The sequence below is a fragment of the Lissotriton helveticus genome, chromosome 4_1 (genome assembly GCF_964261635.1).
Source record: "Lissotriton helveticus chromosome 4_1, aLisHel1.1, whole genome shotgun sequence".
NCBI classification, from domain to species: Eukaryota; Metazoa; Chordata; class Amphibia; order Caudata; family Salamandridae; genus Lissotriton; species Lissotriton helveticus.
In genome coordinates this window covers 1538180209-1538201164 of record NC_136063.1, presented here as the reverse complement: position 1 = coordinate 1538201164, position 20956 = coordinate 1538180209, and the positions used below count along the sequence as shown (strand labels likewise).

General features: G+C 44.3%; 1 protein-coding gene across 4 annotated transcripts in view; it reads right to left on the bottom strand.

Annotated features, from left to right (window-relative positions):
• The window catches only part of FYCO1 (FYVE and coiled-coil domain autophagy adaptor 1), an 825109-nt gene that overhangs the window by 70013 nt on the left and 734140 nt on the right, over positions 1-20956 (bottom strand). For all 4 annotated transcript variants that reach the window (XM_078688154.1, XM_078688155.1, XM_078688157.1 and 1 more), the window contains one exon: positions 14755-14850. In XM_078688154.1, the coding sequence (XP_078544280.1) occupies positions 14755-14850 (96 nt within the window). The remainder of the gene's footprint in view (positions 1-14754; positions 14851-20956) is intronic.

Here is a 20956-nt window from a genome sequence, read left to right as displayed (position 1 = left end):
GAGGTTGGCGAGGTTGTCCACGAGGGTGGCGGTGTTGCGGTCGTTGATCTTTTCGAGGTGAAAGTTGAGGTCTCCCAGAAGGATGTAGTCTTTGGAGGGGAGTGCGTGTGGAGTGATGAAGTCCGTGATGTCTTCACTGAATTTTGCGCGGGTCCTGGTGGTCTGTAGAGGAGGGTGCCTCTGAGTGTGGTTTTGGGGTCGATGTGGATCTGGAAGTGAAGGTGTTCGGAGTTGGCGAGGTTGGCGTCAGAGCTGGTTGATATGCGGATTGATTTCTTATGGACGATAGCGATTCCTCCTCCTGTGTGGCCGGTGCGGTCCTTGCGTGTGATCTTATAATTTTCAGGGATGGCGATGGTGATGTCTGGGGCGGAGGAAGCGTTCATCCATGTTTCCGTTAGGAAGGCGATGTCTGGAGAGATGGTGTCTAGTAGATTCCAAAGGTCAATGGCGTGTCTGTGGACCGATCGGGTGTTGAGAAGGATGCATTGTAGGTGATTGGGGTCGGGAGTCTGTGGGGTGGTCGTAGCGGAGATGTAGTTGGTGCCGCTGAATTTGCAGGTGAAGCAGGAGAAAGGTCCATGGGTTTGACCAGGGGCGGCTTGGATACAGGTGGGGGCGCGACCGGGGTTAAGGGCTAGGAGGGAGGCGGCATCGTAGGTAATGCGGGAGGGCTGGGCAGCGCGAGGGGCAGGGGGTCTGGCGCTGGGCGCGGTCCAGGCGCGGACGGGCGTAGACGGGCTTACCTTTGGCGCACCTTCGGCGAGGCCGTAGCGCGTGGACGCTGCGCGTGGGTACATCAGACATAAATGGAGAGTGGAGGGGGGCGGAGGAAGGGAGGAGCAGCTGGGGAGGTGGGTGCGGGGCGGAGAGGAGGGGCTTGCTCCGAATCACAAACAAACAAAATGGCAGGGGCAGAAAATACGATCTGGGCGAGCTTGGGGCCACAAAAGTATGAAACAAAGGGGAGAAGGCACAGATTAACCAACAGCAGTCAAAACGGTACCAATTTAACAAAGCGAGCGCAGTGCGAGCAGAGATATGCAAATAATACTGCTTCTATGCGGGCGGTTACACGGAGCAAAAGCGCTGCGTTGCAGGTAATGAGTCAATTGCAGTGCTGTGAGTGCTCAAAGCGCTACGATACCAGCCAGCAGAATTTCGTCAGGGATGTGAGGATGGCGCTGAGGGAACTCGGCAGAGCGCGAGTGAGCGGCCGCCTCTTACAGCGTAAGGGAGGTCACAGCGCTTTGATCTACGGGGCAGTGGTGGTCAATCTTGGAAGGGAGGAGCAGCTGGGGAGGCGGGTGCGGGGCGGAGAGGAGGGGCTTGCTCCGAATCACAAACAAACAAAATGGCAGGGGCAGAAAATACGATCTGGGCGAGCTTGGGGCCACAAAAGTATGAAACAAAGGGGAGAAGGCACAGATTAACCAACAGCAGTCAAAACGGTACCAATTTAACAAAGCGAGCGCAGTGCGAGCAGAGATATGCAAATAATACTGCTTCTATGCGGGCGGTTACACGGAGCAAAAGCGCTGCGTTGCAGGTAATGAGTCAATTGCAGTGCTGTGAGTGCTCAAAGCGCTACGATACCAGCCAGCAGAATTTCGTCAGGGATGTGAGGATGGCGCTGAGGGAACTCGGCAGAGCGCGAGTGAGCGGCCGCCTCTTACAGCGTAAGGGAGGTCACCCCATCCTGAATTCCCCTGGGTGTGTAGTTTTAAAAAATGTATAGGTTTGCTAGGTTTCCCTAGGTGCCGGCAGAGCTAGGGTGCAAAAACTACAGCTAGGCACTTTGCCATAAAAGGGTACATTTTTAACTGCAAAATTATGGTGTGAGCACGTTGCATTTTGCGCCGTTTCCTGTCGCAGGCACACGGTCGACCCACACAAGTGAGGTACCGTTTTTATCGGGAGACTTAGGGTAATTCAGATTTGTAAATCAACTGTTATTACCTATTGAGTTTCCATGCATTTCTCCCTTCCCAATGAAAGACATTGTGTAAAAAAAAATCTTTTTGAAAAATGACCAATAATTCTCATGCTAGTATGAGTATTCCCAATTTTGAAAATGTGCAAATATATACTGTTTCTAAACTCTATAATTTGTACCCAATTCCTAAATACATAGGTGTCTTTCATACAGATTTTTCCATGTATACATTTTCCAAGAATAAGTGCTCTATACCCAGTAAATAAAAAAATACCACTGCAAGTTGCTGCTCAGTTTTTGGATCTGGGTTCGTCGGGTTCTTGATGAAACTACAAGTCCTATATATCCCCACAACCAGGAAGGTCTAACGGATGTAACGGTATATTGCATGCCAAGAGCTGTCAAAATTACAAGAAGTTATAGGTGAAAACGTTGAGACAAAAGGCTGCTTTTTTCAACAAATTTTCAATTATTCCAATATTTAACTGTTAGTTAGTTTCTATAAAGAAACCTTCATGGATTTAGACAAATGACCCCTTTCTGAATTCAGAATTGTGTCTACTTTTCGAAAATATATAGCTTTCCAGGATCCATTATTGCTTTCAAACTCATTTCTACCATTAACTGGAAGGAGGTTGAGCTCTAAAAATAGCAAAAATAGGCTATGTCCCAGAAAAATGCCAAAACTGTGTGAAAAATGTTGATTCTCTGACAAAAGACTGTCATTCCCTAAAAGCTGAGAAAATGGAGATTTCAGCCCCACAAACCCTTTTTTGATAACATTTGCAGGAAAAAAACCAGAGGATTTAATTTGCAGCCTGTTTTTCCCATTTTTCTGAAAAAAACTAAAATTTCACTGTATTTTGCTTAATTTCTGGGACCCCTCCAAGGGAATCCACAAACCCTGGGCACCTTTAGAATCCACACGATGTTGGAAGAAAAGGACGCAAATTTGGCTTGGATATCTTATGTGGTCAAAAAGTTACAGGGGCCTAAGCGCGCACTACCCCAAATCACCAAAAAAACAGGCTCAGCAAAGGAGGGGAAAAGGCCTAGCAGCGAAGGGGTTAAAAAACAAAAGTCACCAGAAAACTGAGTGCACAACATCATGATAAAAGTGTTTTTCCTCTTTATGTGTCTGCAGCTGAGTTGATTTGCCATTCCTATGTACCTCGATGAAGACCACATGAGGCCTAGCGGCCAGAGCTTCCGACTTTGGAGCTGGGGGGGGGAACCAGGTTCGAGCCTCGGCGTCGGATCAACTTCCTGTGACTCTGGGCAAATCACTTAATCTCCCTGTGCCTACCAAAAATGAATGTGTCCTTGTGTAACGTAACTGGTGCTCATGTAAAGCCCTTCTATACCTCTGGGTCTAGTTTGTGCTATCAGAAAACAGCAAAAAAATATATATATTTCAGATTCCTCTTTATTCTGTTAATCCACTTTTTATTTTCATCACTGAGGTGCAGACCCCTCAACGGTGTAGCAATGAGGGAATGGGCCCTAATGTACAGAAAGAAAATAGGCACCTCTGCCAGCAACTGGACAGTAAAAGACAGCTGTTATTGGACTGCAGCTGGCTCCTAACACCGCTAGGCTCCAGTGCAGCTGGACCTGATGCATTAATGAAAGCAACACCACTGGACAAGAGGCACTACACACTGCATTCATTAAGCTATTAAAAACGTATTTAGGGAATACTCCTGGGCAACTGCAGAACCTATGGGGCTCTTACTGAGACTCACACTGTAGACCACACCATTTGCTGTAAAGAAAAATCATAAGCTAGTGCAATGTGACACCCAGATTAAGGCGGTTTCGGCCCGCAGCACAAGCTCTCATAGAGAAATGGGAGTTTATGTAAATGCCTGCAGACTGTAGCAGGCACCTCGTGGTGCCTGCACAGGGTGCAGGGATCAACAGGGGGGCACCATAGGGCCCCCCTCAGTGCCCAATCGGAGGCCACAGGGAGAAAGGGGCCCTGCTAGGGGCCCCCACACTCGCTTTCCGACAGGGTTCCCATGTCTTAAAGCCCAACATGGAAAGCCGGTCCGAAACTGACATCATGATCCCGACGGCGGAAACGCCATCCGTAGGGATTATTTTGCAGTTTCTGGCTGGCCGATGGTCTCCTCCATCCCGTTGGAAGCCAGCCAGAATGACCGCCCAGTTTGAATTCTAACTGTCTACATTGCAATTAGGCGGTCTGAAGTCAAACCAGGGATGTTGGTCGGAAAGCCTCCGACTGACCGACATCCTAATGAGGCCCTTAGTGATTTGCCCAGAATCACAGGATGTTGAGCGCCCCTGCTGAGACTCCAATCCAGTTCCCCAACTTCAAGGTCGATGGCTCTAGCCATTAGGTGTGAAGAGTTCAGGTCAGAGAAGAGTGGCCCACTGTTGATGCCACTTTAGCTTTCCCGCTCAACAGTTAATGCTCAGCTTGCAGCTGCCTGCTGTACTTGCAGATGCAGCCTGTCCTTATTCTGCACCAGCATGGCATATGATTGCAGGCCCCCAAACTACTACCCACCACCGCGCAAAGCAGCTGAGGGAGGTAAGTGCCCACCTGCCAACTTGAGGAATGTCACAAGCTCCACAGGCCAATAAGTCCCTAAGTACTTTCACAGATGTGTGCTCTGCTGCTTTATGATCAGTGCAGTCATACAAATCACAAAGGAGGTCAGCTGACAAAAACCCGGAGTCCAGGGACGTAGTTTGGTGAGTAAGACTGTAAGTGTGTGAGCTTCACATTTTCCGGCAAGCACACAGGCATATCATGTTAATCATGATAAGAAAAGCAGCACATGAGGGGGGCTTAGGGCCAGTGTAAAGGGAAATGCGTGTGGATTGTGAGGGGGTACTTAAAACACAGTATTTTGTAAAATAACCATGTTTTAAGACCTTCAAAACAAAGACGACAGTGTGTGTATGAATGTGTTTTTGGCTGAAAATTTAAATTCCCAGGTGAAATCCAACAGACACCTTACCATACCCGACTGAAAGCTCCTATACCCAACTATTTATTAAATAATACATTTCTTAGTGGGGAGGAACACCCCAAACCCCCCTAAAGCTACGACCCTGTAGAAGTCAGCACCGCTCTGTGGCCTTTGAAAACGTGCAGCCCCAGTTCTACACTCCTATATATGAGTACACCAGTGCCTGCCCTACGCCTTTTTCAGTGACTGTTACTCAAGCAGCTTCCCCTTTGACTTGCTTGGGCGTGTTTCAAATAGCACCCTGGGGCACATAGGCATATGCATCTATGTTGTGAACCCCTGGAGCACTGCAGTAGTACAGAAGAAGGCACATACATGTGTGCTCCCTCTAAGCTGCCCTATGCTAAAGAGTGAAACATTTTGCCTCTGCACGTGCGCCCTCTTATGGGCATGGATGCAGAGGGAAAGAGGTCGTCAGGAGGAGCTAAGACTTTGTGCTACAAAAGGGTGGCAAACACTCAGCACACCAGCTGAGGGCAACCCCTGCAATGGGCAAAAGAAGGTCGTATTGACCCCATCCTAGGCATTCCCCATCAGGCATGTACAGTCACTCACAACACTTGCCTACAGGGAATGTCTGTCTCATCTTTGAAGTGCAGACAGGTACTGACTGCACGAAGAAAGATGGAGTGACCGGTTCAATCAGCTGCTCTGTATTTTACTAGGCAGTGGCGGCACACGTTTGCAGTTATCCTGGGGCCAGTGCATTTCTTTAAAGGGTGCACAGTTTATGTTTGCACCCAGAGCACTTGTTTAAAGGTGCAATGGCGCAAACTGGACAGTGAGCCCAGTACGTAACACAGGCCCAGGACTCACAATAGAGCTAGGGAGCAGACAAAATTCTTAGCAGCTGCCTGTGAAATAAATACAATAAGTGCAGAGGAAGATTCCTCTCGCCCACCCCTCACCTTTCCCCAGACCTCGATGCCACTGAATATACTGTCCTAGCTTTCTTTCCACTGAACTCTGGTATTGTTTCAAGAAAAACATTTTGGAATTTCATATAAATATTGAATTACCACAAAACATTGTCAATTGGTGGTTAAATGAAGACAGTAGGGCATATTCACCTAGTGGCAGCATTGCACAATGTGTAACCTGGGAACTTGGGTTCCAATCCTGGCTCAACATTCCCATACAAAATTGTGTGCTACGATTCAAATCAGCATTTCACTGTGCCTCATTTTAAGTGAGGGACATTTGAAACCACCTTAAAGAAAGTTAGTTCAGGATGAGTGCTATATACAAATCTCATGTTCCACATGGTATAATGGAAAATAATGTTAGGCCACAAATATTGGCCATGTACACTGTTCACATGACAAACAGATCTCTCTTGGTTCACTCGTGACACTCGCAGGGGGGGAACAATTCACGTTTAACAACGTACTTTGCCATTGCAGTTATATAACATAATGCAGTAAAGTGGAACACAATTGTGTTCAAGGAATAACCTACTTTTAATCTGAAAGAATCTTTATCATATTTTTAAATGTGGCTTCCAACATCCGAGCTTGAATCTTCTTTTGGCTCTTAGACCCAAGTGAAATCCCTGACTCGACTCTCCCTAGGAGTTCCTGGCTCGCCCACCTCTAGTAGTAGTACCATCTATGTGGTATATTCACAAAGTAAGATTCAATTTGCACTGACGTGCTCCTGCTAGGTCTCTGCTTCCCTCTGCCGTTTCTTTTGGGTACAGCACTAACATTTGACTTCTATTTATCTTTTGTATGGCACTGCACGAAAGCCTCCAGGAAATATAATCCAACGCGGGCTATGCTGGTAGCGCTACAAAGAGTCTATCAAACATGAAAAGTAATGATATGAATATTTGGTAAAACGTCCATAGGACAGTACAGTAAGCAGTGCGTGTAGTCTGTGATGGAATATAATAAATACATGCATTGCTTTTGCTCAGACAACACTTTCAACTTTTTTTCTTTCAGGTATTAAAAATGGGTTCCCTTATAAGAACGAGAGTCGTCTTTTTGGCCCTTCTTCCGGAGGAAACATATGTTTGGGAGGAGCTCTGAGTATTTCCGATACGATGCGAAAAGTTGAAGTAATAGTGGTTTCTATTAGGGGCCGGGGGCGGTGAGCTGTGTAGAAGAGCATTTGAGTGTTTTATCTGCACTTCCGTGCCATAATCTATTGGGCAATACATGCCTTTTCTTCGCCTGAGAGGAGGGAGCTCATTTATTTTCGAAGAAATGCTCTTAAAATACACTTGATGTTTTACATTCTGCTCAGGTTGCCTGGAGTCGGAAGGAAAGGTTTTACACTTGCCAATTTTCAGTGTACCTACGACATGTACGATCATTACATGGGAAGTTTCAACAAACACCTTAAGATGTCCACATAGCAGGCTGGACCGTTTTATTTGCCTTGTAACCTCACATATTTTATTAGCATTTGCTTAAGAGCTAATTTTCAGCCGTGTTCATCAACGCATTTGCTGTTTTTGTCACAGTTTTAAGGGCATAGTGCAAAACGCCTAAGCCATACTGAGCCCATCATCCCGTAACCTTTGTCTGCTACATAAAAGCGGCATAGTGTTATGCGGCCACTATAATGGCACAGGCGCTTTGCACAAATGTGAGTAACATAAACTTAATCGGCCAATTCACAAGCTGCATTTTTTAGTATATGAAATAGTACCACAGAAATACTACTCAAGTACTACAGTGCAATTCACATACCTACGGCCGCAGGCCTCTGCCACTCCTTTCTTTTCTGAGTTGATATCTCGACCGCAGTGACGAAGATCTCCGCACATTTAGGTATATTATTTTGTAGTAAATATGAGAGGGATATTGGTAGAAAAATTGTGAATAATTAGTCAAAAATGCATGGGGTTAGGTGAGATGTAGGGAGGGATTTGGCAAGGACATGCTATTATATAACACACCAACAACAGAGTAAGACCATTCCTGTGTCACAGGATTGGGCCTACTGGTTCACTCGGGTTCTGCTAATGTGTGCTTAACTCCACTCTAGGCCTACATTAGGATAAATGTAGAGCCGCACAGTGCACCCGTGTCTACACGAGCAAACTGGGATGTAAGGGTACCTGTGAGCGATGTCATACATGCAGGCTAGACTGGGAACCCAAAGCAGTCCAGACAAAGTTTGTCAGACCACTGTTTGGCGGGGTTCTCACCCCCAAAGTAAATTTTGGAAAGGACGGTGCGATCTACAACACATTTACAAAACTGCCCCCCAAATGTGCAGTGCCCGGTACGGCCAATCTGGCCTTGCATACATGGAAGACATTGCGTGTCTGCGTTGCATGCAGGTATGGATGTGTATCCGTGAGTGGTTCAGTACTTGGCAGATAGCCAGTCAGTGTGAGCACCCACTTAATGTGGGCCTGTGAATTGGTACAATATATGGAATCCTGCATATGTGTGCTGCATGTGCACACAGGGATATATATGTGAATGTCAAGGGCATAATGCATGAAAGCCTTTGGGATCCAGTTTGGGAGACCCAGGCCCTACTGGAGAAGCATTTGGAGGTTGAAGTGCCCCCCAAGACAGATTCGCGGATTGCTGCCATCGTAAGAGCTAGGTGGGACACACACTGGAGAAAGCAAGAGCCAGATTATTCAGTATAATTCTAAATGGCTCTTTGAGTCTGAAAGAGGTTGCTGGTTAAAGGGGTCTGGACACATCTCAGGAAGGAAATCGGGCTCATAAGAGAATCATAAAGAAAAGGGCTGGGGGTCTTTGTAACCTTTTGATAAACAAATATCATTGAGGGTGACATCATGTTGTAATCCTCTAGTCACGCCTGTGGTTTGGGCTGTCAAGTTTGGAGACACTCCTGCTGAGACAGACCGCTTTCTGGAGGAAGAATAAGACAGAGGAGTGGACACTTCAAAGTGGGCAACCCCCAAACACAAAACTGAAAAACCCAGACACTAAATTACATTTATGTCTGGAATCGGATTATAAACCAGCATTGGAAATGCAATAGGTCTCGCAATAGAAAAGTTGCAGCTATTGATTTTGTAATTGTCAATTTATTTTTAATGTGTGGGTCTTTAAAATTGCAAAAGTAATAGCTTTGTGATTTACAATGCCAATACTTTAAACTTTTTTAAATGTGACACCTATAGCATTTGTAATGCTAAATGTTTTGTATGTACGTGACTTAGATGTAGAAACGGCAATTAGAGCATGCCAGGCTGAGAAAGGGGTAGAGTTTACTGTACGAGTTTGTGTCTACCTTCTAATTATAAAAAAAAAAAAAAAAGCTGTTTGGTAAGCGCGGTCACCTTTCTGTATTGGCAGTGAAAAGGCTGCGACAACGAGGGAGGGGTAACGGAGGAGAGCCGAGCAGCCTCTCGTTAAGAACTGAAATCATACGAATAGCTATACAGATTGCAACCGCTCTTCAACACAGCAGCATATGGGTCTTGTTTGGGCATGTGGAAGGCTGTGTTTTTTCCTTCTTGTCTATATTTGTAATTTGAAGCATTCTGTTAAAATGACAGCGCTCATAACGGAAAAGAAGCATGAAAGTACTCATTCATACGATTCGAATGGGGCAGCAGGTTTGGAACACAAGCAGCAAAGTAAACAACCAAGGGGTGTTAGGGATCATACTCCACAAAACAAGCAGGAAAGTAATCAAACCCAAGATGTGCTGCGATAGGCAAAGAAAACAGTTGGCCGGCAGATACTCTGGAAGTGGATTGTGAAAACGAAGACTGGAGTAAGACCACGCTGATAGAGTCACAATTACAGCTTCCAACTCACAACAAAAGCCAACGTACGATTATAAAGGAGAAAGTAAGCAAATGCAATGCATTGCGGTTTCACAATGCAATCCAAACCGGTCCAGAAATCAGTGCAAAATGCTCTGAAGGAAAAAACAAAAACGGCACGCTGATAAAGTCCAAATTACAGTGACATCTTTAAATAAATTAAGAAAGATTCCATTAACAAAAAGACACAGCTATATGTAGGTGCCTTTGTGCAATTTAAAAGCAAGCAGCAGGTTTGCAACATGAGCAGCAAAGTTAACAACAAAGTGGGTGCAGTGTCAGAAACATTAGCAGCGCACGTAGATTTTTATAAGCTAAATGCTATCAGCAGCGAAAGCTAGCCAATTGAAACATTTAAACGCTAATGGGAGCCTAAAGCAAACTAATCCCGTCTTTTACTAATAAGCAGCACAAGTGACGTGCCTAGACTGCAGTACTGCTAGAAAGGCTAAGTAAAAATAAAAATAAAAACAAGGAGAAACACGAGAGACGGCCTGCGGCTGTCAAAGTGAAAGTACGGCCGGCGGAGGAGAAATGCGACACGGCGGGAGGGGGCGGAGCGGGGAGAGCGGCATGAGGGTGTGAAGCAGCAGGGGCTGCGGGAGGGAGGCTGGGCTGCCTTTGATGTGTAATGCAAGGCAGGCGGCTGGTGGCATGTGCACGCGCTTTTAATGTCAATGCGCTTGCGCATTGAGCTTCAATTTCACGGGCACTGCAAGGAATCGCCAGTGAATAGCCAGTGTAGGTAAGCTCTGTTTAAGCCTCTATAGTCTCGCTCTGCTCAATGCGCATGCGCATTGACAGGCGAGACCTAAAAAGGGAGAGTGAGCCTCTCAACTTGGTCAAACTGAAGTTGATCATCACCATGGAGAAGCTCAGTACAACCTTGAGGTGTTGTGACCAGGACAGTGAAGAGGGTCTGCCAGTTTCCCCGCTGGGTGAGGGGGCCTCACCCAGGAGAATCAAGAACATTCACCCTCCTGCCTGGAGCACCAACGTCTGCCCGACCCTAGACCCTTGTGAGGAGTATGAGATCATCAGCAGAGATCGAGGTCCAGTGGGAAGGAGAGTGCGAGATGCTGGTCCAACGGAATCAGTGCATTGATCTGCTTGACTACCCATGTGTGCTGTGGTGAGCCTCATATGCCAGGTGAGGGTTGCAGAGAAGATTGGTTCACTGCACCAATCAGGTTGTCCTCCCGCGAGCGTAGTTTGCGACCCGCGTATGGCTTCTGGGGGCTGCCCAGAAGATTGAGGGTAGTTGCCCTGGTGCTGTGCTATAAAAAGAGGAGGGTCAATGCGTGGGACTCGTTAAATTCCTTGGAGTATTTGAGGTCCGTGCCTGTAGTTTCCGCCTGAGTGAGTGGCGGACAGGAATCTTCGTTGGATATATATATATATATGTACATAAATACATACATTTAGACAAAGGACAGGAAAACAAGCCTAAAATAAATGGTAACAAAGTCACCATACTTGACAATGCTCATGTGATACTGCTCAATATTGCATATAAAAAGGAATTCGGTGTTCACAATCTGGTGTTATAAACCCATCACATGTACATATAAAAAAATATGCAATGTACCCACATAATAACATGAAAAAAATGAAATGCATTTCAAAGGTTATCACTATTGTTCTGGTGGAATATTATATGCATATAAATGCAACATGGATAAAGCACAACTAGCAAGTATGAAAAACACCATATTAAATAGAGCAAAACTCCTGCAGCAACGCTCATTAATTGTAAATTCCTTAAAAATCCTGCAGCAAATAACCAAAATAAGAAGACATCACACCCAAGTGGGCTAGTATTTCAATACAGTATACACCAACTCCCAAACAACATGAACAAATCAAACATGCCTGAGTGGCTGCACCACCTAGAAAAAAATCCCAAATGAAAATCTTAACTTAGTAAACTGCAATATTGTAACTAAGATGTGTCCAAAATTCAACCTCCTCGTTTTCGTCACGTTGTCTGTCATTTTGTGTCCTTGCGGCTCCTCATCTGTATTCCCACTGGGTCTTTTTATCCTTCCTTTCCTTCCTCTTCTGATTTTCCTCAATCTTTTCCGTCTCCACCTCTTGGGCGGCCTCTCCCCTCTTTTACTTGAGTCCTCCTCTTGCTTAAGAGAGTAAGTTCTTTTAAACTATTTCCCGGGGTCTCAATTCGCCCCAAGTCACTGGTAGGAGGTTCACTGACATCTGATACATCACTCTCCTCCCATGTATCTGATGTTGTTCCTGTGGTCCAAATAACATGTTTCTCCTTGGTCAAAATAGCAACTAGTTGTTTGTACATATAATCACATTTCTTAGAAAAGGACAGAACAAGTCCAGAATCATTATCATGTAGGTCACGCAATGTTTCTCAATTTCTTTGCCTTGATCTCAGCTTCATATTCATCCAATTTCTTGTACATGCCATCTTTCAATTCCTCCACTTCTCGCTGATCCGATTGTTTTTTAAGTTCCTTCATGACTACATTGATCTCCCTCACTAATTTTTCTCTGTCTCTCCATGCATACTTAATTAGGATCTCCATCATGCGTTTTGAACAATCTGCACTGTTGGCATGCCGTCCTATCAACATCTGGATCCTCATAGTAGGGGGATAGTGAAAATTCTTAGACACCTAGGGATCCTTTGCGCCTCAACATATTGTTGGAATTATGTGACCTCCAACCACTTGTTTAATTCTTTCCTGGATAACTTTTCTAATTGTTGTATTAAACCTCTGCTGTCAGTGGGGGAGATTGATGTTTGTCACTTAGGCTGAATACACATTCCGAAAAGAGAGTCTGCATCCATTTTCTCTTGGCTTCTCACCCTTCAGCCACTCAACATGTGTCGCAATATATCAATATATACACTGATAGTACTACCGTCGCCTGCAAATAACAGGGCACACACCTGCCTGCCACAATGACGTGTGGGTTACCCAGTCTGTACTTGCTTCTCCATGGTATCTGCTGACTCACGGGGAGAGTTTTCCTGGGGAATACTGTCGCACTGACATGCACTCGCACTTGTATAGTGCAGTGCACTTCTTCCGTACTTGTTGCCCCAAAGTTTGTAAAATGGGAGAAGGGTCTCAGGATGGAAAACCACTCATCGCTCTGCCACCATTGTACCTTCCCAAAGCTATCACATTGACCCTCACAGTGGCGTTGTGCTGTAACCAGTGGAAGAAACCAGACATTAAATCAAAAGGCAGAAGTGTTGGTGAAGATACAAACACAGCATTGCACTCATGGTAGTGCAGTCAGTGCGAAATTCTATTAGTAGAAATGAGCATTTTTGGCAGAAAGCCTTGGTCACAGGTGTAAGCCTTTGTTATTGTTATTGTTAATTGTTATTTATTAAGTGTGTTATCACCAGCAAATCTCTAAGTGCTGTCAAAGAGATCCAACCCTCGCAAAGGGGGGGTTTAGATTGTGCCCCAGGCCTCCGCAAAAAGTACTGTTTTTTACTTTCTTCCTGAAAGGGGGAAGGGCGTGTTCCTTGCGTATATTCTCTGGCAGGTTGTTCCAGATGTGGGGGATGGATGAGGAGAATGCTCTTCCTCCTTTCGAGGACTTGTTAAATCGCGGGCAGGCCAAAAGGCATCTTAGGACCGTAGCGCCTTGCTAGGAGTATATTTGGCAAGACGGTCCTTGATGTAGCTGGGGGCTTGGCCGTAGATGGCTTTATGTGCGATACAGAGGCCTTTGAATTTTGCTCTCTGTCCGACCGGGAGCCAGTGCAAGGGAGGGGTGGCGCGTGTCCTTGTCTGGGCGCTCTAAAGTTAAGCCTAACAGCGTCGTTCATAATCACCTGCAATCTAGTCAGAAGGTTACCCAGGAGGCCAATGTACAAGGAGTTACCGTAGTCGAGGCGGGATAGTATCAAAGCAGATACTGCCATTCTGAATGTACTGAAGGTGAGTAAAGGGGCGAGCTTACGCAGCTGTCTCAGCATGCCTGTGCATGTTCCCACAACTGTCGATACCTGCTGGGTCATAGTGAGCTTGGCATCAATTTTGATAACCAGACTTTTTACAGCCATGGCTGACTCCGGGTATGTGCCAAGCTCTTGTGGCCAAAAGTGCTCCTTCCACGGGTTAGAGTCTGAAGTGACGGCCAGTACTTCCGTTTTATCCGGGTTGCCCATAAACATAAAGTGCACAACGTGAATAATTAAAAATAGACATAGACAAAAGGGCAAGAAAATGAGCTGAAAATAAATGGTCACAAAGATGCCATGCTGGACAATGCTCATGTGATACTGCTTAACTCAATATTGCATATGCAAAGGAATTTGGTGTTCACTATCTGGTGTAATCAACACCGTCAAATGCACATATAAAAATATACAATGTACCCACATAAATGAAAAAAAAATTAATTCAATTTCAAACAATGTCACTCTTGTTCTTGTGGAATATAATATATAAATAAATGCAACATGGACAAAGGATAACTAGCATGTATTAAAATCGCCATATTGAATACAGCAAAACACATGCAACTCCTCTCATTAAAACCTGAAGCAAATAACCAAAATAAGAAGAGATATGCAATATTGAGCACTATAACATGAGCATTGTCAAGTATGGTGTCTTTGTTACCAATTAGGAACAGCAGATTGTTGTAGTGAGTTTGTCGAATAACGTTACGTACCTGGGTTTCTCCTTTTGTTGTTGCTGAAAATATTTCTATTTGCTCTTGTAAATACATTCAATGAGTTTTGTACTTCTCAATATTTCTGTTCATACCACTAATCTTCTACTTTGTAGAACATTTAAATATGAGTAGTTGCAATTTTCTATCTATTGCATTTTATGAGAAAAACATTTCTTAGCATTTTCATGCTTTGTGGTTTTGTAGAATATCTTACATGGCCGTACTGGACAAGTTTGCATTATATAAATGCCCTAAATAAAAGTAGATTAAAGTACATTTGAATTTACATTCCTCACTTTTTGTTTAATGACCCACTTTCACTTTTGCAAATCGTTCTATTGAAATTGCAGTTTTGACAATTAACTACTTACATCAGTTCTCCAGTTTTCAGCAGACGCAGTTCGGTGTCCTGTGGAACCTGCAAATCATCTGGCTCGTCTAGAGCCAAGGAGCTGCAAGAACTGTACCTAAAAGAAGCATGATTGCTTTATTAGCTGTGGCAGATCAGGCAGTAACAAATATGCATTCTCTAGATGTATTACAGTATTACAGGTAATGCAATTCAGAGAGGATGACAGAATGACCTCTCACTTCAGGCCTCAGTTTTTACGGACCATACATGTGCCACAAACACCATAAAAAATGAAGCACAAAGCCAAGTAGCCACCTATATGGTAATCTGGACTATTAGTACATTGTACACATGATCTACAAACTGCTCTGAATCAGGCCATAGTGACAATACACAAACCAATGCAGGATCAGATGTCACAGTACAAAAAGAACTGTCCTTACAACATTTCTGCAACAAATCATATGAATATTGCATCCATCACCGGGCTAGACTGGTCATTCTGCCACTTTGGCATTTTCCCAGTAGGCTGCAGATTGGGAAACTGCTTTTAAAGCAGGATGAGCAAGCATGATCCACCCATGACCTTGGCCCATTCTAGTGGCTGACACTTTCACTGTGGGGTTTGCTTGAATATGTTTGCCAGAGTTAACTTTGGTATACAGTGCAGCTCAATCTAGCTGACTATTACCCAAGAACAAATCTTTTAGTCACTCGCCCAAAACTAAAGTTGACTTCAAAAGTGTAATGTTAAAATGTCTTGAAATTGAGACTTTCACATCTTGAAAATGACATTTAAATTATATATATATCTCCCACCTAACGTTTGGAGGAGACTTTAGTTTCAAAAAAGGAGATAATGAGAATTGCGATTGCTGCAAAAATGTATATGTAGGAATTTGCACTGATCAACAAAGCTTGAAAATGTAATCTTACAAGGAGTTTCTGTTGTACACTTGTTTTACTTTACTGTAACGATAAATCAATGTCACTGCTGAAGGATACAAATGCATAAACATGCATCATCTGAATAGTTTACATGCATTATTAAATGTGTTATTCCACAAATTAAAAGTTTTGTTCTTTCCATGGCATGTGAGAAGTCTTTTTATTAGTCCAGGCCCACTGTTCCAATGCAGAGGCCAAACATCCTCCCAAGGCATCAGTCATCCCAGAGGAGTATTGCAGTTCTATTGCATTAGACGCCAACAGCGAACTCTGAAACCTACTGACCACAGCAACCGCACTGCTTGTTGGTACTTCTAAGATATTGGGCCACCAGGAGCAATACTTCAGCCTTGGCAAATCAACATCTTACCCTGCAGGCTGATATCTCACACAGAGCGACAAAAATAATGAGTGACCCTGGGCTGGAAACCACCAGGCATATAAAAAGAGGGCAATGCACCCAAGAACAACAGAAACAGTGAACAATAGGTACAGACCTGTTTTAATGACAAGCTGACAAAGAAATCAATAATTTAGGGTTGTGGTGTAAATTAAAACTAGATCAGGAACAATGCACCCTAAATGAAAAACAGAGCACCCACAAGCACTGTAATAGAAGGACTCTGATACGTAGCCACTTAGGTCATTTGGAGGTACACAAGTTCCATTGCCCCGATGACAGCACTGTTGTAAGTGACACGGGTAAGGCAGAGGCCTTCAGAACTAAAACCACCACTGCGTTCTACCATGCAGAGACAATCCACTTTACACTAGACATTCACATGGGTTAGGTCAGTGAGGCCCCAAGACGCCCGCACCCATTTATGCAACACCTCGCTGAGAGCAACCCACATTCTCAGAGTCACCTATCAAAACCAATACATTTTGCAAAAGAAAACCCCTGTGTAGGAGTAACTTCACTGGTTGATGTCTGCAGAAAGGACCAAGAGGCCAAGTAATTAGCAAATGCTGAACTATACAAACACTCAGTACTATACCCTACCATACCAAATTGTACTGAGAACTTTCTAGCAAATAGAATTGGCTTGGGACAAACTCATCTCAGTCTGCTATGTAATAGGATAAGAGCAGAAAGTGTACATACATTTCTTGCAAATGTTCAGCACATAGGCAAGCAAGTATACATTTAGGTAGCTTCAGTAGATCTCAGCTACCATGACTAGCAGATCAGCCTGAACAGCATTTTGTGTATCTACATCTTAAACAGGGTGAGGAAATATAGCAAAAATATATTTGAAAGCCACCACTCAGTCTAGCCTCATAACAAACCTGTGCAATTCAAAGTGGGCAATCACGCAATATGGGTCTCTCAGCTACTGTCATCAGTAGGGTCCACCATAGCAATGGAAGGTTTAGAGATTTACAAACTTTTCTCACAGACCAAATGTGCAGAACGTGGATATGTCTGAAGAGCATCTGCTTTCATGGAACAGATTCACAGTAAAAAAAAAATCAAATAATTTCAAAGGAAAAGAAGGATGACATATTAGGCATGCCAAGTTCTACATTTCATCATTCTTAGGTGAGTGTGATAAGTACCAATGGGGCATACATTCTTACATCGCAGTGAGTTCTTCATAGGAATTTACCCATGAACGCTGTCTGGGGTTGTGACAGTCACTCACATTTCAGGCATTTATGATCGCAGCCTTGTTTCCACCAACCCACACAAATGAGCATTAATGCGTGCAGTAAATATATAGAGGCCTATTAGGATGGCAGGCGGACTTGCGTCCGCCCGCCACCCTAGCGGTGCAGGGACCGGCCGCCAGTGGTACGGCTGTCCCGCACCGGCAATTAGGATGCCAACGCCACGGTGGCATCCCCCATCCACATCACTGTGGTGGGCGGTGCACACAGTACCGCCCACCACAATGCAGTGGCTGCACATTGTGGATTTGCATGCACAACGTAGCAGGCACCGAGCGGTGCATGCCACGTTGTGCATGCAAATGCAGGGTGTAACATAGGTACCCCCCAAATGCATCCCCCACACCCTCAACATCCTGGGGGATCACAATGGGCCATTGCTGCCACAGAAAGGCTACTTTCCGCCTGCATAGTCACCTTTTTAAAAGAGAGGTGGTTTTATTACAACGTGGAGAGGTCATGACATGTACCCCTAAAAGACAGATGGGGCTGGGCCAAAGTCAGGCACAAGTCCAGCATGCGTCACACAGCCTTTTGCCATTCTGTGGTCCGTAATGAGTACACCTTTAAAATAAAGTATGATAATGTGAAGGAGTCCTGGGCTATGCTCTGAAAAGCAATGTGCACTGCCTCTGAAGTTGGTAAGTTTGAAGAGTTTGCTTCTTAGCATCGGAAAATAAAGACCTAGCTTCACTTCAATGTGGTTACCAGATTCCCTCCTAATTGCACCAAAGAACTCCAGACCCAGGCTAGTTGAATTGTGGCTGACCAGGGCATCTCCAAGCCCATTACAAAAGCGCATTGCCAATTCTGCACTAGTTCTACTCTGTTAGGGTTTCTTTAGTGTAAAATGCAAGCACTCACTTATTGCCTAAGGCAGGGAGTTATTACCTGTGAAATAGATGGATTCTCCCTTGCTTGACCTGATCCCTTCCCTGGATTCTGATCCTTACACAGACAAGCAAAGCTATCAATATGACTCTGGCTTCTCCAACTAGCTGTCTGCAGGTTACTGTCCTGCATTTAAAGACAATATAGTTTAACGTTCCAAAAACGTGATACTTAATTCATGGGGTGCAGGAGGACCCAGGAGGAGGGGGTGCATTGTATGAAGCATGTGCCTAAAAGGACATGGGTGACCTAAAATATCACTCTGATACCAATGTTATCCAAAGACTGAAGGTGTTACTGTCAGGTACAGAAACTTAGACAAGGAAAGGAGATGGCCACTCTCTGAGGTTCAGCATAACACCTTATTATGTAAGAGGAAACGGAGGCGGAGCAAAGAGATAGGCACTTGGTAAGGATCAGGACCAGACCGTATTATATACAACGAAACGGGGGCGAGGTAAGAAGATAGACCCTTTCTGAGTCAGCATAAGACCATATTATGCACAAAGGACCAGAGACTTGGTAAGGAGATGGGCACAATCTGAGAGTCGGCATAGGACCATATTATGTACAAAGGAACAGAGACTTGGTAAGGAGATGGGCACAGTCTGACATTCAGCATAAAATCATATTTATGCACAAGAAAAAAGTGGTTTGGTAAATAGGTGGGCACACTCTGAGAATCAGCATAAGACCATATCATGCACAAGGAAATGGAGGCGAGGTAATGACTTAGGCCCTTGGTGAGGGTCCGCATAGAAGCGCCTTGGGCTAGCTAACACGAAGGGCAAGCAGCAGGAGAACCATCTTTAGAATTACAGCTAAGCTTGAAGGAAATGTAATATACGTAGGCCAGCTAGCTTGCGCTGGAGGATATTAAATGAAGTTGATTCCAGTCTGATATCATGAGAACATTTCACTGGTTCGACTGTAAGCTTCCCAAATCTCGAAGGGCAGACCTCCCTCAGTACCCCATTCAAGTTTCAATGTAGTCACTCTTGAGCCTTTTCCCTAAGGAATTATGGAAACAACTAACAACCTAGTGTTAGAGGTTAAATTGCTAAGAGCTGCAACTTTATCAACCATCATAACGCAAAACTTGGCAATATTATGCGAGGGAGGCTGGAACTACTCTACGTATTGAAACTATGAGGCTGACTCATGATATATAGCGAAAGATGTAAAAAGTATAACTGTCCTATGTACAATGTCTGCGCAAGATATAATGTGAATTCAAAAGAAAGGTGAACCAAACACCCTAAGGAAAATAGAAAATATCCAAATAGACACTATGCATTTAATTCAAATATTGGTACAATTAGATAGGGTAAGAAGACTCAGTCAGGCTGTCTTTCAGAAATACTCACTATGTGTTACTTCCAGCCAGACCACAAATGAGCTATATTATATACCGGAATAAGTAAAGCAGCTACACGTCCCCGAAAGCCGATCCCAACTGGGGAGGTACCGAGATGCAAGGTATATTTCTAAAGGTCACATCTAATTCTCTTAGGCAAAGCTTTCCACCTCTTCTGCCCCTCGCATTCACATGTCTCATTCCACTATGCGAGCCAAGACCTAAGGCAATGTCAGTAAGACGAGGGCAAGAAGAAGACATTGGTGGCATGCAAATGTTGAAACGTTTGACAAAGTAAGGTCGTCTCTGAGAATAACCATCCTACCTTGGATATCTGGGGCAATTTATCAATGAAAGGCTCCGTCCTCTATGGATAGCTGTGCTTTTCTGTATTTTTTCTTTTCTTTTTTTGTAACCCAGTGGACTGGTGGTTCTTTTTGCTCACTGGAAAGGATCAACTTAGCTTTAATTGCTCTGTCTGCAGAGCATAGGTTTCTGAAGACTTTGGCATTCGCTTAAAAAGTACCACTGCTTATAGAGGACACTAGGTTCAACCTACTCAAAAGTTTATGGGGAGGCGTGGGAGGAGCTGGCTGGTTAGTTGGGGTAAAGACCTTTTAGACCTGGCATCCTTGGCATTGTTTCCCCAGACTTTTTGCTTCTTGACCTCTTGTTTTGCTGACTTCGCTTTTACAGGCTTTAGGATTCTGGGCATTTTACCACTGCTAACCAGTGCTAAAGTGCATATGCTCTGTGCTCTAAACATGGTAACATTGACTTATCCACAATTGGCATATTTAATGTACTTGTAAGTCCCTATTAAAAAGCCCTACATATGGCCAGGGCCTGTAAATTAAATGCTATTGGTGGGCCTGCAGCACTGATTGTGCCACCCACTTCAGTAGCCCTTTAAACATGGATCAGGCCTTCCACTGCAGAGCCTGTGTGACCAGGCACGTTAACCTACTTGCCAGGCCCAAACCTTCATTTTTATTACATGTAAGTCACCCCTAAGTTCGGCTTTAGATAGCCCCATAGGCAGGGTGCAGTGTATTTAAAAAGTAGGGCATGCACTTTTAAGTTATACATATCCTGTTAGTGAAATACTCAAATTCGTTTTCACTACTGCAAGGACTATCTCTCCCATAAAATAACATTGGGATTGCCTTAAACACCTTTTAAGTGTAATTTCTAATTGAGAGCAGATCGAAATTTCGAGTTTGGAGTCTCTGGACTCACAATTTAAAATCACAACTGATGGTGAAGTTGGATTTGAAATTGTAAGTCTGAAAATGCCACTTTTAGAAAGTTTGCATTGTTTTACTTTAACTATTCTGTGCCTCTGCCTGGCTCC